The sequence below is a fragment of the Solea solea genome, chromosome 21 (genome assembly GCF_958295425.1).
Source record: "Solea solea chromosome 21, fSolSol10.1, whole genome shotgun sequence".
Lineage (NCBI taxonomy): Eukaryota > Metazoa > Chordata > Actinopteri > Pleuronectiformes > Soleidae > Solea > Solea solea.
In genome coordinates, this window is record NC_081154.1 from 17,447,445 (window position 1) to 17,463,341 (window position 15,897).

General features: G+C 40.3%; 2 protein-coding genes and 4 non-coding genes across 7 annotated transcripts; 1 reads left to right on the forward strand and 5 right to left on the reverse strand.

The window, feature by feature from the left end:
- The first annotated feature begins 867 nt into the window (after positions 1-867).
- On the forward strand, positions 868-10,252 carry LOC131449007 (potassium voltage-gated channel subfamily A member 7-like). Of its 2 annotated transcripts, none has more exons than XM_058621909.1 (4): positions 868-1,156; positions 1,295-2,136; positions 8,129-9,028; positions 9,985-10,252. In XM_058621909.1, the coding sequence occupies exons 2-4, from the start codon at positions 1,453-1,455 to the stop codon at positions 10,054-10,056; spliced, it is 1,656 nt and encodes a 551-aa protein (XP_058477892.1). In that variant the 5' UTR covers positions 868-1,156; positions 1,295-1,452; the 3' UTR covers positions 10,057-10,252. The 2 variants fall into 2 exon arrangements, with proteins under 2 accessions (XP_058477892.1, XP_058477891.1); XM_058621908.1 differs by having other exon boundaries at positions 869-1,156; positions 1,367-2,136.
- On the reverse strand, positions 4,047-4,119 carry trnar-ucu (transfer RNA arginine (anticodon UCU)). Its single transcript has one exon. It is a non-coding gene; the product is annotated as a tRNA-Arg (tRNA).
- On the reverse strand, positions 4,579-4,651 carry trnar-ucu (transfer RNA arginine (anticodon UCU)). Its single transcript has one exon. It is a non-coding gene; the product is annotated as a tRNA-Arg (tRNA).
- trnar-ucu (transfer RNA arginine (anticodon UCU)) lies at positions 5,934-6,006 on the reverse strand. The gene has a single exon. It is a non-coding gene; the product is annotated as a tRNA-Arg (tRNA).
- On the reverse strand, positions 6,308-6,380 carry trnar-ucu (transfer RNA arginine (anticodon UCU)). The gene has a single exon. It is a non-coding gene; the product is annotated as a tRNA-Arg (tRNA).
- A 2,855-nt stretch (positions 10,253-13,107) lies between the features above and the next one.
- On the reverse strand, positions 13,108-15,522 carry fgf21 (fibroblast growth factor 21). The gene is made up of 4 exons (XM_058621369.1): positions 14,481-15,522; positions 14,317-14,394; positions 14,037-14,140; positions 13,108-13,719 (listed from the first exon to the last, which is right to left on the reverse strand). The coding sequence occupies exons 1-4, from the start codon at positions 14,623-14,625 to the stop codon at positions 13,429-13,431; spliced, it is 618 nt and encodes a 205-aa protein (XP_058477352.1). The 5' UTR covers positions 14,626-15,522; the 3' UTR covers positions 13,108-13,428.
- Positions 15,523-15,897: the final 375 nt, after the last annotated feature.

The following is a 15,897-nucleotide window of genomic DNA, read 5'->3' on the forward strand; positions in this document are numbered from 1 at the left end:
TTCAAAAATACAAGCAAACACAGGGAGGTTGAGAGAGTTTGTCACCATTCATGACAGAAAAGTCATTTTAATGTTATATGAAGTTGTTCACCTGTACATATTATTATGCTTTTATTGTTAAGAAGCCACAATAAATGCAAAATTGTAATTGCTCACTTTGTTTAAATACTTTTACTTCTAATACTTAAGTACATTTTATATCAGAAAATGATTTTTGTTTTTAAATATAAATTAAATACAATTTTGATAGTAGAGTAAATGTCAGGTACGTTAAGACTTTTACTCACGTAACATTCTAAAAGGTGATTTGAACTTCTACCAAAGTCATTTTCTGGTAAGATACTTGTACTTTTACTCAAGTATCGCTTTCAAGTACTTTATACAAGACTGCATTTAGCATGTACCATGTACTATTACCTTGACTGAACAGGTGCTTTTTTTCCCAACACATTGAACTATTTTTTCTCTTGACCGGCCCCTTCCTGACCAGACTAGATGTTCTGTGGCCCCCAGGATTTAGGGTTAGTTTGAGACCTTTGTACAGTATAAAGTGATAGGAATACAACACTGGTTCAGCTGACCCACATATCAAAATTAAACAATTAACAGCTATGATATGATGTTAATGATGTACTGGAAAATATGGATACAATTTTCTTCAATCATACACTTAATTAAATAAGACTGAGCACTGTGAGGTGCATCTGTCAATCAGAGTACCATGCTTGTTAGAGAGGCTCACACCACACGGTGCCAGGCAGTGGTGACATTTGATAGTGAGAGTGAAGGTTGTCTTTACCCCTGGCCAAAATGGAGGGAAAGGACAGGGAGGGGTAGGAGGGCTCCGGCAGAGATTGGATTTCAACAGGACAGCATTCCCAAAGAATTTCAAGATAGACAACGTGAGGCAGCGAGGGACAGGGACAAGCTCGTGGATGTTCCCTGAGCAAACAACTGGAAGCACAGGTGGAGCACGACCCACTCAGAGTTTGGCCGGACTGGCAGTGGACGTGTGTGCGAGTGTGTGTCAAGGACAGCAGACAAGAACCGTGTGTATGACAGATGGACATGTTGACAACCTGAGGAGCCTCAGAAGACCAACAATGTGATGTTTCATCTCCACCACTCGTATCTGTCAGCAGCTGCTTTACATTTAGTGAGTAAACACTTACATTTGCTCTGCACTAACATGGTTTGCTCATGATTCCTCTCCACAGTAATCCATAGGTCACACTTTAAATACATTTCGAGTATTTTAAACCACCTGACACTGCTATAGTATCTTTCCTTACAGTCATTGTCTTCTTATGCCATCCACAATGTTTATCAACTGGAAACTATTGTTGGAATATCACTCTGGTTTCAGACACGGTTTTCTTTGCAAGTCCAGTTGTTCTACAAATTCCCAGGAAAGTGTTTTGCTGCATTCCCTGCACTGGGATACTGAAAGGGATGGACAGCAGTGACCCGCATGAGGTTGAAAGAGAAGGCACGTGGAAAGAGAGTGATGGAGAGAAGGATAAACGGCTGAAGAACCGGCTCAACAGAGAGGAGAAAGGGGTGAAGGAGATCAAAGGAAATCAGAAAGATAAGAGGAAAGAGAACCGAACCGGGTCTCTGTGGAGGAGTGGATGGGCGTTGAGTGAAAGACTCGCCATCAACGTATCAGGGATGCGTTATGAAACCCAAGTTCGCACATTGGCCCAGTTCCCTGACTCCCTGCTCGGTGACCCCGGGAGGAGGTCTCGGTACTTTGACCCTCTTCGAAATGAGCTCTTCCTGGATCGGAACCGAGCCTGCTTCGATGCCATACTGTATTTTTACCAGTCAGGCGGGAGACTCCGCAGGCCAGCAAACATACCGCTGGACATCTTCATGGATGAGCTGATGTTCTACGAGCTAGGGGAGGACATCATAAACCGCTTCAAGGAGGACGAAGGTTTTCCGAAAGAGGAGGAGAGGCCACTGCCGTCCAATGAAGTCCAGAAAAGACTGTGGATGCTCTTTGAGCACCCAGAGTCCTCATCGGGCGCTCGCATCATAGCCATCATCAGTGTTATGGTCGTGGTGGTGTCCATCCTCATCTTCTGCCTGGAGACGCTGCCTGACTTCAGGAATGACAAGGAGATGCGGGAGGTAGGATATGTGATGTTGTCGCAGTATGAGGGAAAACAATGTCAATTTTATGGTCTGATACCAAAGTATTACTTTCATCTTAATAAGAGTCCACACAGTTAACCTGGTTACCGTAGCAAGGCAGACATGTTTGTCCCTCACTCACACTGGGGTCACATGAGCCTTATTATTCTATACTGTATGTTCTGGGTGATAGTGACAACAATGCTGAATCTTGTATATAAATAAATTCTCCAAATTTACAGTCAAATTACAACAATGTAATCTTTGGGGTTGAAGAAAAATAAGTGTTGGACTAATACTGATACTGAATCTTGTACATAAATTAATATTCTCCAGTTTTACAAAAGCCTTTAGTCACATTCGGTCTTTCTTTGGATAGTTTAGTACGGAGATGAATGAAATTGGGTTGAATTGAAAAAAATGAAAACATTAATATCATAGTGAATTATACGTTTTTCTTTTTCTGTATCTCATATATAAATCAAACAACAACAACAACAAAACACAGTAAGAACAGTACAGTCCCACTGCTTTATAGTAACTTGAATCACACCACCAGGGTGTAATGCCTTGAATGAAGTGTGTGTGACCGCGTGTGTCACAGGGAAACATGATCACATTGGAAGCAGGTGTTTAAGGGTAAACGGCCAGTTCGTGAAAACTAACGAGGAAAAATACTGACACGGAGGAAACTATTACCCAATATGTCTGGAAGCAGACCAGAGAGAGGGTGAGAGAGAGAGTGAGAGAGGCTTATGGTGTGATTATTTTAGACGGCTGTTAAATTTGATACACTGGATTCAGGAAGTGGTGAAGAGTACGGGGCAGAAGGGGGGGGGTATCAGGTCGAGCCTGGAGTACAAATAAAAGGAGAGAAAGCAAAGTCCCGGTGAACAGACGTTTATGCGTGTTAATAGAAGGTCACACACTGTGCCCGGACGCACAGATAAAGGGTGAGCCAAAGCCATCCGGGGGCTTAAAAGGTCTCACAGCATGAGTAGCATACACTGGGTCATGTTAACACATTCCTCTAGGACTGCTGTGCTAGGCCCGGCTGCCTTTGCACGAGCAAGCTGCCAGGAAACTGCTGTAACTTATTCCTGTGCGCGTCCTCTGCAAAGACCCACTGAACTACATTGGCTATAAGCTAACATGGCCGCGGTGGCGAGAGAGATGGGATTAGGGACCTATGATAGCGGCGAAGGTGGAGATGGATGAGGAGTGGTGCAGCGAGATGCTCTCATGTTTCCCAGTGGAGATCTCACAGGTTATATTTAGTCTTAGGAGAACCCTTCAAGCAGATCAACACATACAAATGTCCACCTTTTGAAATAAACACGGGCCCTGGCCTGCTACTGACAGCTACACAGAATACGCCAGGTTTATTTAAACAGTGCTGAAACTGAAACGTTATATATTTACACACCGGCCGTTAAAGTAAATGCTGAGCGGATCCTTTCATGTCTATCATAAATTTTCATGATGTGGAGTGACATACTATACTATGACTTTTTTGACTGATTTTGGACGACATACTATAGTATGACTTTTTTGACAACATACTATAGTATGATTTATTTGACGGATTTTGGACGACATACTATAGTGTGACTTTATTGTCACATTTTGGACGCCATACTATACTATGACCTTTTTTGTCACATATTGGACGACATACTATACCATGATTTTTTTTGTCACATTTTGGACGATTTGGGTGATTTTGGACGACATACTATATTATGACTTTTTTTGGACACCAAAATGCCATATGACTTTTTTTGGACACCAAAATGCCATATGACTTTTTTGGGACGACATACTACACTATGCTTTTTTTGTCACATACTATATTATGACTTTTGGTGGACATATTAATCAATGATATTTTTACTAAGTGTTTTGTACACCCCAGATGGGACTCAAACCCACAATCCCTGGCTTAGAAAGCCAGTGCCTTATCCGTTAGGCCACTGGGGTTTGGTGTGACCTTTTCACATGTCGTCTTTTGTCACATTTTGGACGCCATACTATACTATGACTTTTTTGGGTGATTTTAGACGACATATTATACTATGACTTTTTTGCCACATCTTGGACGACATATGACGAAATGAATTTTTGGTGTAATTTCGGGAAGACATACTATACTATTACTTTTTTGTCACATTTTGGACGACATACTATACAATGACTTTTCTGTTACATTTTGGACGACATACTATACTGTGTCTTTTTTGGGTGATTTTGGACGACATACTATATTATGAGTTTTTTTGTCACATTTTAGAAGACAAAATGCCATATGACTTTTTTTGGACGACATACTACACGATGCCTTTTTTGTCACATTATGACTTTTGGTGTACATTCTAGTCAATGATATTTTTACTAATTATTTTGTACATCTTGACTAGGAACTTTGGGGAGTGTTCTCCCCACCCCAGATGGGACTCGAACCCACAATCCCTGGCTTAGAAAGCCAGTGCCTTATCCGTTAGGCAACTGGGGCTTGGTGTCGCCTTTCACATGTCGTGTTTTGTCACATTTTGGACGCCATACTATACTACGACTTTTAGTCACATTTTGGACGAGATACTATTCTGTGTCTTTTTTGGGTGATTTTGGACGACATACTATAGTATGAATGTTTGGTGTCATTTTGGAAGACATACTATACTATGACTTTTTGGTTTCATTTTGGACGACATACTATACTATGACTTTTTGGTTTCATTTTGGACGACATACTATACTATGACTTTTTTGGGTGATTTTGGACGACATACTATGCCATGCGGGCCACACGGTGGTGTAGTGGTTAGCACTCTCGCCTTGCAGTGAGAAGACCCGGGTTCGAGACCCGGTTGGAACAAGGAATCAGAATCAGAATCAGAAGAGCTTTATTGCCAAGTACGATTTGCACATACAAGGAATTTGTTCTGGTGTCATTGGTGCATAACAAGCATACAAAATTTTAATATACACAGTATATAAATGTTTTTTTTAAAAAGATGAAAAGAGCACTACAGAAAGAGCAGTACAGCTGGGCAGAAGTGAGTAACAGTGAAATATTCACCAGGTGCAAAAGTTCACAGGCCTTTCTGCATGGAGTTTGCATGTTCTCCCCGTGTGTGCGTGGGTTCTCTCCGGGTACTCCGGCTTCCTCCCACAGTCCAAAAACATGCAATGTGGGGATAGGTAAATTGGACACTCTAAATTGACCATAGGAGTGAGTGTGAGAGTGAATGGTTGTTTGTCTGTCTCTGTATGTGGCCCTGCGATGGACTGGCGAACTGTCCAGGGTGTACCCCGCCTATCGCCCGATGTAGCTGAGATTGGCACAGCACCCCCCGCGACCCTCTGGTGGAGGATAAAGCGGTAGATGATGACTGACTATGCCATGCCTTTTTTTGTCACATTTTGGACGACATACAATACTATGACTTTTTTGATGATCTACTATACTATGAGTTTTTGGTTTCATTTTGGACGACATACTATACTATGACTTTTTTGGGTGATTTTGGACGACATACTATACAATGACTTTTTTGTTACATTTTGGACGACATACTATACTGTGTGTTTTTTGGGTGATTTTGGACGACATATTATATTATGAGTTTTTTTGTCACATTTTGGACGACAAAATGCCATATGAGTTTCTTTGGACGACATACTACAGGATGCCTTTTTTGTCACATTATGACTTTTGGTGTACATTCTAGTCAATGATATTTTTACTAAGTATTTTGTACATCTTGACTAGGATCTTTTGGGAGTGTTCTCCCCACCCCAGATGGGACTCGAACCCACAATCCCTGGCTTAGAAAGCCAGTGCCTTATCCGTTAGGCCACTGGGACTAGGTGTCACATTTCCACATGTCGTCTTTTGTCACATTTTGGACGCCATACTATACTACGACTTTTAGTCACATTTTGGATGAGATACTATTCTGTGTCTTTTTGGGTGATTTTGGACGACATACTATATTATGAGTTTTTTTGGACGCCAAAATGCCACATGACTTTTTTTGGACAACATACTACACTATGCCTTTTTATTCACATAGTATATTATGACTTTTGGTGTACATACTAATGAATGATAATTTTTCTAGGTGTTTTGTACATCTTGACTATGATCTTTTGGGAAAGTTCTCCCCACCCCAGATGGGACTCGAACCCACAATCCCTGGCTTAGAAAGCCAGTGCCTTATCCCTTAGGCCACTGGGGCTTGGTGTCACCTTTTCACATGTCGTCTTTTGTCACATTTTGGACGCCATACTATACTATGACTTTTTGTCACATTTTGGACGACTTACTATACTATGAGTTTTTGGTCACCATACTATACTATGACTTTTTGCCATATTTTGGACGACATACTTTACTATGACTTTCTTGGGTGATTTTAGATGACATACTATACTATTACTTTTTTGTCACATTTTGAACCACATACTTAAGTATGACATTTTTGTCCAATTTTTGACGTTATACTATGCGTTTTTGGGTTATTTTGGATAACATACTATGCTATGATGCTTCTGACTGATTTTTGATGATATACTATACCAGGGGTGTCAAACTCAAATACAGAGTGGGCCAAAATTTAAAACTGAACAAAGCCGCGGGCCAAGGTTGAACAAATTAACCTTTTAATAGGGACCCAAACAAGTTTTGCATTGAATATTGAACAAGCAAGGCTTATATAACTTTATAGTGACATGCAAAATCAAGTTTCAAATAATAATAATAATTAAAAAATATCAATGGCATATCAAATAAAATTTATATAAAAATTGAATGCACCCTAAATACAGGATAAGCGGTAGATAATGGATGGATAAAAATTGAATGCCGCTTTTCAAAATAAACTTTTTCCACATGCTAATAAATTTGAAAATAAAATAACAATGAATAAATCAACCATTCAGGCCTTTTTACTGCTCAGTTTGCAGTTGGCGGTGCCGCTGTATAATACCGGCGGGCCAGCTCTAATGTTAATTTGATATTGCCTCAAGGGCCAAATGAATTTACACGGCGTGCCAAATTTGGCCCGTGGGCCAGAGTTTGACACCCATGTACTATACTATGATTTTTTTGGGTAATTTTGGATGACATACTACTATGACTTTTTTTTTGGCAAATTTTGGATGATATTGGATGATATTTCTGAATATAACTTTGATGAACTTTTTTGACATGACCCGTCCCCTCCTAGATTCTCATTGGCCCCTAGGTCATTTGAGTTTTAGACACGGACGCATGGTTTAAGATCCCTGTCTTCTTCCTCCTCTTCTTCGAATAATTTCCAGCAGGATGTACACCTTTATCACAGTTTGAGGTCTTCAACACAGTGCTTCTGTCTCCCACCCCTCCATCTTCCCCCATAGTTTTTTCCCCAACCCGTGTCTTACACAGAATTAAAGGACAATCCCTGTCCCATATTGATTAAAAGTGGGATGTCCCATTTAACTGTCAACTAAGGAATGGATGGTAACTGCCCTGTTAGTCGGAATTCTGTTCAATTAATATTAAAATACGTGGGAGATGTTGACTGCATCACTCATTGGCCATCTATTCTCTAATATATACCTTTTTTTAAAGTAATCTGGTCATATTATAGTAAGGTAATGGCTCTGGGATGAATGAACCATTCTTTGTCTGGTTTCCTCCGACAGTACAACAACATGCAGAGGTTAAATGAACATTCTAAAGGTATTAACGTGAGCGTGAATGGTTGTTCGTCTGTGTGTGTTGGTCCTGTGATGGCCCGGGAACCTGTTCAGGGTGTACCCCATCTTTTGCACTGTGTCAGCTGGGATTGCCTACAGCCACCAGTGTCTCCTCATGTGAAGGATAAAGTGGTAGACAATGAATGAATGAATGATTTGAAGAACAATTTGAAAAAGGTGTTTTTCTGTGTTCTCATTGTCTTGACTTTGCTACATGTTTAATTCTCTCTTTTCTCCATTCCAGGAATACTTTTACAGGTATCACTCCCAGCCAAAGAACGTATCTGAGACCATGCCTCCTCCACAAGATGTTTTCCATGACCCCTTCTTCATAGTGGAGACCATGTGCATATGCTGGTTCTCCTTCGAGCTTCTCATGCGCTTCGCCTGCTGTCCCAGTAAGATTCACTTCTTCAAGGACGTCATGAACATCATCGATTTCAGCGCCATCCTACCGTATTTTGTCACTCTGGGAACAGAGCTGGCAAAGGACCATGATGACAGTCCGACAACATCACTGGCCATTATCAGAGTCATTAGGTTAGTGAGAGTGTTCAGGATCTTCAAGTTGTCTCGTCACTCTAAGGGCCTGCAGATCCTCGGTCAGACTCTGAGGGCCAGCATGCGGGAGCTGGGCCTGCTTATTTTCTTCCTCTTCATCGGTGTCATCATCTTCTCCAGTGCCATTTACTTTGCTGAGGCTGACCACGCTAACACGGCCTTTATCAGTATACCACACGCCTTCTGGTGGGCAGTTGTCACCATGACCACGGTGGGTTATGGTGACATGTTCCCAGAAACAGTGTGGGGTAAGCTAGTGGGCTCAATGTGCGCCATCGCTGGCGTGCTCACCATATCACTGCCAGTGCCTGTCATTGTATCCAATTTTAGCTACTTCTACCATCGGGAGACGGAGTGTGGGGATCAAAATGACTACACCCATGTCAAGACGGCACTGTGGGAGGACGAAGAGCCTGACGGAGAGGACACAGATGAAGGAGAGGGGGATCAAGATGGTGATTATTATGCCATTGAGGACAACTGTAACCCTCTCAGTGGGACTCTGCTGGGTGCGCTGTGTACAGGTCAGAATTCAGAGCTCAGCGGAGGAAACATGTATCTGAGGGAGGCACTGGTCACTCAGGTATAAGAAGGTTTTTTTTTGTCATGTAAAAATAACAGAATGCAGCATAACCAGAGGGAGACATGTCACTAACATACAGTGAAGTAAGAACATGGATATTATTAAAGTGATCATTCTGGTTTTTGAGGTGTTATTGTGCCACCATCATCAAGAACCAGCTGAAGCCAAGAAGGCTCGCTCGCACTGACAACTACAGCTACGACAAAGAGATTTTAGCCACTTAACAAAGGGCTCACCTAATACAATCTACACCTGCTTAAATCTGTGATATCTTAAGTAATGTCTTTGCTCTTATATATCTCTTATATTTTTTTGTTTGCATGAAATATTAATTTAAGAAATTCTAAAGCACAAATTCTTAAAGTCACCTCAATCAAGTAAAGAAAAATGAAAAATTCTGTGTAGTTGTGGCCAGTTTCTCCTCATTTTAAGCCACGGTTCAGTCTAAAAGTGGCTTTAGATTTACAAGCTAAGTATTCTAACCAAGCAAAATGCACTTACTCCACCGACAGAACCAAGAAAATGAAAGAGTATTTGGCTTATTTCTAATAGGGCTGGTCACTTCCTTCATCATTTGGATTTACCTCAGGGTCAAAATCACAGTTTTCCAACCATGGACTCTGGTGTAGGAGAGGAAGTGGTTTAAAAAACTTGGATGTTGCCTTCGGCTCATCCTGCAACCCTCAAAAGGACGAGCAGCAGATATTTGTTGCTTTTCTCCTTTTTTTTTTTGAGCACCAATCCTCTAAATAAAACTGAAAAGCACGTTTTATTATATATATATATAAAAAAGACGATTAAGACGTTTTACATTCTCAGGGTTATGATGAAAAAAAAAGTTCATGTCATATTTATTTATTGCCGCCGTCAGCTTGTGTCTGAAATGAAAGGGAGTTTTTTGAATTTCCGTGCCCAAAAACTGTCATGTCTTAGTACTGTCACTGTGATGTGTGCAGTGGAACCAGGTGGACAACTGGACATCAAAACTCAGGCCAACAGCAGAGGAGACGTCCGTCACCGCGCGCTGACAGACGGACACTCACACATCTGTAGTGTTGGCTTCTGTGACCTCAAGTGCCTGACGTGACCTTTATCGTGCCGTAATATGACACTGGCATCACTTCATGACACATGCAGTGTTTGTGCCAGACAGGAAAGGTGAAACAGGTCTCTATTTGACTCTGCCTAATCATGTACAGTGTTCTTAATAAAGACTGTATTTTATTCTTTTCCTTTTTTTTTTCCAAAGAAGCTCATTTATAATTATTTATAATTATTACTGAATTTGAATGATGATGATCACGCGACACTTCACAATAAGGGTACCGTACATTAGTAAATATGCATTTAGTAACTGTTTAATGTTTGAAATTAGCATTTCAAATTGTTATTCAGGTTAATGAGGGCATATCTATTCATACGTTATTCAAGGGTTTACCGAATAAGCATAACTTAACTATAATTAAGCATTTATTAAAAAAAGTGTTCATCTTTATTAATGCAAACCGCTAAAGATTTGTGGAACATGTTTCCCACTTTACAATAAGGGTCACAGGAAACATTAATAAATGCTAAATTTAGTTTAGTTATGCTTATTCCTGAACTCTCAACATTTATGAAGTAATTTTTACTTGAATAATACTGTATGTGTATATGAATCAATATCTTCCTTAACCTGGATGACTTGAATAAATGGTTCCACGAACGAACCGTTAGTAAATGCTTATAACAGAACAGCATTATGTCATTTAATGTACTTTTATTGTAAACGTGTTACCAGTAAACCCTGTAAATGTGTCCCCTGAACACATCTTTGTTGTTGTTGCTAGGATACGGAACAGACTAAACAAGAGACTAAAACAGCCATAGCCAGAGTTTCACCGCTGAGGCTTTTTGTCAGTGTGTCACTGACCTTTGCCGCAGCCACTAATCTGCCATAAGCAGCTATAAGCAGCAGCTTCCTGCGACAGTGCTCATTTTCACTGTGACACTTCACAGTGACGAGCCATGAGAGATTATCTGACATCACCGGTGTAAAGTGTTTTTTCCCCCTCGTGTGAGACAGTGAAAGGAAGAGAGAGTGGAATTTAAAGAATGTAAATGTGACGGGAAAAATGTTTCCTTGTCACAGAAGTGAGGTTATTTTTTATTAAAGTGTCAAACATGGTCAAAAGTACATGAGACCCAGGATGTCGCCCTCATGTAGCGCATAAAGCAGTACAAAATGAATGAATGAATGAATGAATGAATGAATGAGACCAGAGAGGATTATATTCTGAACAGATTTCCAATCCAACTTTATTTGTAAAGCACTTTGAAACAACCAGAGTGGATTTAAGTGTGTGTCAGCAGTGAGTAAAACATGCTTCTGACCCAATTCAGCTCCACATCAAAGGTGCAGAAGTGTCCAGTCAGTTTGTTTTACACAGTCTGAGGCTGTGTGTGAAGTGGGAACAAGTGCCGGTACTTGGTGTTTGTGTTATACAGTCATGAAACACACAAACACAACAGGATGTAATGCAATGCACTTTATTTACAGACACACACAGCAAGACCTTCTGAATCAATAAACACGTTTTAAGTTTGGATTTAAAAAGCTCTGCTGTGCTCGCAAACAGTTCAAATGAACATTTTGGAACATTTTCAGTAAATAAGATCCCAGATGTTATTGATGTTCAAAAATTAAATTCATTTAATATAAATTCATATATTTCATATTAAAAAATAACTATAAATATAAAAACCAACTTGTTGTATATTTAGATGATCACTAACATTTCCAACAAGGATTTAAACTTCAAGCACAAAGTCCATTTTATTATGCTGTCTTAAGTCAGTGAATAGAACTAAAATAAACATTAGTGAAAACCTATAAACACTTCTAATAGATATTGTTCTTGTTTAACAGTAAAAAATAAAAACACTTGCTGGAAATGATTATTCTGGACCATAATAATGACTTGGACAGATAACCTAAACACTTTTAATTAGGACTTCTCACGAGATGCTGGTATGCAAATAAATACTCAAAATAGTCAAACTAAGAAGCAGCGGACGGGACCAGCCCATTTCAGCTGTGGTCACAGGTGAGAAACCAAAAATAAGTCTCTCAGCGTTTCTCTAACAACCTGTAAGGACAACATTTATTTTTAGATGTTCATTTAAATTCATGTAACCCATAACTGTATGCAAAAGTAACTGGTTGAGATTCCAGGACCGATAAAGTGTCCATGAGCAAGGTCCCAGACCATCATTGCTCCCCAGGTGCAGATAAGTGCTGCTATCATGAATCGGTGTGATTCTAATTCTCATTCTCACTTAAGGATAACGTCAAAAGAAAAATGAAAACAACATCTTACTCCTTTTAATAAATTAGGATTTTAAAGTCTGTTTCTCTTAATCCAGAGATGGTCATCACACTCAAGTGTTTCAGGAGACCTGCTGTCTGTCCACTAGAGAGCGCCGCTGCTCTGAGCCCTTGTGTTTCATGTGGTCAGAAAGGCATTGCAGCAGTGTTGCCTCTGGTTTCTGGCCTTGTTTATTAATGATAATAATAATAATAATAATAATAATAATGACAATAATAACAATAACAATAATAAAATTTACAACAACAATAATAATAATAATAAAAATAATAATAAGTGCTGTGTCTTTGCATGAATTTATGTGGCATTTATCTTTTTCATTTGTTCATTCCGAAGCGTCTCTCCAGACTCGTAAACACACTTAAGTCGTACAAACATCAGCTTCGTGGGATCCTCAGATACTAAAACATAGCACGCCAACCACAGAATCCCACATCCTGTGGCTGTACATTTCTATAGAAATACACCACACACACACACACACACACTCACTCAGAGAACACACATGTTTGTATAGAATTAGTGAGGACATTCATTGACATAATGACATAACTGTTAGCTCACTTTTTTTTTATTAACTATGACGTTGTGCTGCTGCCTTTCCTATGAAAGAGGTCTTCATCTCAATGGGTCTTTTAAATGGTAAAATAAAGGTTCATTCATTAAATATATAAATAAATAAATAAATAAATAAAGAATGCATTCCCTAGCCCCTTACCCTAACCTTAACCATTACAACTAAGTGCTTAACCCTAAGCCTAAAACCAGGTCTCAACCCTGAAAAAGACATTTGAAGGGGTGTCAGAATGTGAGGACCAGCCAAAAATGTCCTCACTTTCACAAAATGTCCTCACTTGCTTAAGTATATATGTTTTTTTGGTCCTCACAGAGACACCCATACAATAACGTGCACACACACACACACACACACATAATTAATTAATTAAATAAATAAATAAATAAATAAGTTAGAATAATGTATATCATTGATAAATAAAAAGACTTCATTCATTCATACATTCATTCATTCATTCATTTGTCCACTGAGAACTGAGGACTTGCCATAGAATGCAGGCCCATTCCGAAAAGGTCGTCCGAGTCCACGTCGAAATGTCTCTGGCTGCCCATCGGTGCCTCTGACACAGCCTCTCTTGTCAGGATGTTCCTCAGTGGCAGGAACCGAGTGAAAGGCACCGAGTGTCGACCCGGGGAATGTTTCGCTGCCAGAGACACGGGGAATCCATGGTGGGAGGACAGGAAGCGGGTGTATCCGTCGGCCAGCAGCAGCTCCTGGAAGGTGCAGTCAGCTTCTGTGTAGTGACTCTGGAAGGGGACGACAGATGCACGTCTGAGCGCTTTGTTTTCAAATTGGAACTGTAAATATGAAGCTCATACTGTATATATCCTGGTTATTTGATGTAGAAACTGTCTCATCTATTCTAATTTTATAATCTTAAGAGTCAATATCTTCTCTATTGTACATTCATAGATCTTTATTATGTATTACCTCTACTCTCTTTGCTGCTGTGACACTGTAAATCTCCCCATTGTGGGACAAATAAAGGATTATCTTATCTTATCTTATCTTATGGAAGGGACAAAGACTTTTTGAAGAGTTAAGCTTCCTTTGCTCACTGTACCTGTCCCCTCAAACTGCCTTTGCTGTCCACGCAGAGGAACAGAGCTGATGAGCGTCCCTGGATGACTATGTGTCCTGGTTTCACAGATTTCAGCTGCAGCACACCTGGAAAACACAGAAATATATCTATTAATCTCCACTTTTCTGACCGTTGAAAGAGAGAAACACGCTAGATGTTAAGCACATCACTTTATTGGGGCATATAATGTCTGTCTGCTCCTTTTTATCCATATTTTAAGAATATCTTTGTTTTGTATTTGATGCCCGGTGATGATACTTACTGTCAGGTGTCTGGACATCACTCCCTGACACTCTCCCGTCCTGCGTCATCTGCAGATACATCCCTCTTCTGTGGTTATCTGCAACGAGAGGAGACACTCGGTTGGAGAGGAACACAGGTCGCGTCAAACTTTGACTATTTTGCACTGATCTGAGTTGAGGTTACCTGTGTAGAGGTGGACTTCTCTGACGTGACTGCTGAAGGATAGAAGTGGGTTGGAGTCAGTGAGATAAAATGACCGAGAGAGGGGAAGGGACATGATGAGGAGCAGAGACGACAGGTGAGGGAAAGGTCTGCGTTGCAGAGACATTTGGAAAACAAACAAATAATAGTCAAAATAAATAAAATCTAATATAATAAATAAAATAAAATAAAATAAAATAGTGGGCTCTGTACAAACAGGTTATTTCAGTCAAACTCTGAACAGGAGCGCGGTGAGGGTCCTTATAAAGGACTTAGGAGAAGGAGGTCTTACTTTAAGAGAGACACGTGTGAGTCAGACATTTCTACATCATTAAAGTGTAGAGAACTATGTATGGGCTTCTTCCGTATTATTTACAGTAACAGACATTGCTCATATACACTGGGGTTCCCATTAGGTCAGGTGATCTGCATTCGTCGTGTGCTGTGTATATGCTCCTCTTTCATTTTTACATTTTAATAATACCTTACATTTTTTCTTAACATGAGGTGATTTACAGGCACTAACAATAAGCAGCTTCCGCCGATGTTCCAGTCACACTTGCACTTAGAAAATATACAGATTTCACAACCGCAAGCAAACTGCGTCATGTATCATGGGAGGAAGTGACGAGCCGCTTTTGGACATTTATGGTGTTTATACTGCTTTGTTTTGCACAATGTGAGTGTTTACAGGAGTGCAGCTGTGCAAGTCACCAGAGAGGCTGGTTACATAGCACAGATGTGTGCTGGGTAAAGGGGATTGGTTCCTGTGGGTCCCTGCACTACTCAGGTGTCAGTCACAGGACAGTGTCACAGAACGCAAATAAATGAGTTGGTGATTTCAAACGTGGAATAAACCTGCTCTATATTTGCTTTTTGGAAGCTAAACACTGTACTGCTGGTGTTGAAAAAGCAGACCATAAGTGGACTTTAACAATGACTGAGCGGAACCACTTTCTCGCCATCACTGCGGGAAAAGATGAGCTACTCCACAAAGAATAAGCTTGACTAAATTTTAAAACATTTGAAATATCTTTTATATCTTTCTGGAAATCCTTTTTATTAGGGACCGAGCACTCACACAGTGTGCGAGGACCTATTGTAATTCTAGCAACATGGACCGAGCACTAACAAAGCAGTGTGCAAGGACCTAGGACCGAGCACTAACACAGTAGTGTGCAAGGACCGAGGACCAAGCACTCACACAGTGCGCGGAGGGTCCGAGCCCACGCAGTGGGCGAGGACATATTGTTATTCTAGGAATTATTATTATTATTAGGGACCGAGCACTCACACAGTGTGCGAGGACCTATTGTAATTCGAGCAACATAAACCGCGCACTCACACAGCAGTGTGCAAGGACCTAGGACTGTGCACAAACACAGTAGTGTGCAAGGAC

Excerpts from the sequence above, each read along its gene's own strand:
- LOC131449007 (XM_058621909.1), top strand. The coding sequence starts at position 1,453 with ATGGACAGCAGTGACCCGCATGAGGTTGAAAGAGAAGGCACGTGGAAA. Across the intron at positions 2,137-8,128 it reads ATGACAAGGAGATGCGGGAG|GAATACTTTTACAGGTATCA; the intron begins GTAGGATATGTG and ends TCTCCATTCCAG. Across the intron at positions 9,029-9,984 it reads GGGAGGCACTGGTCACTCAG|TGGAACCAGGTGGACAACTG; the intron begins GTATAAGAAGGT and ends TGATGTGTGCAG.
- fgf21 (XM_058621369.1), bottom strand. The coding sequence starts at position 14,625 with ATGTCTCTGCAACGCAGACCTTTCCCTCACCTGTCGTCTCTGCTCCTC. Across the intron at positions 14,395-14,480 it reads AGAAGTCCACCTCTACACAG|ATAACCACAGAAGAGGGATG; the intron begins GTAACCTCAACT and ends CTCTCGTTGCAG. Across the intron at positions 14,141-14,316 it reads TGATGTCCAGACACCTGACA|GTGTGCTGCAGCTGAAATCT; the intron begins GTAAGTATCATC and ends TGTGTTTTCCAG.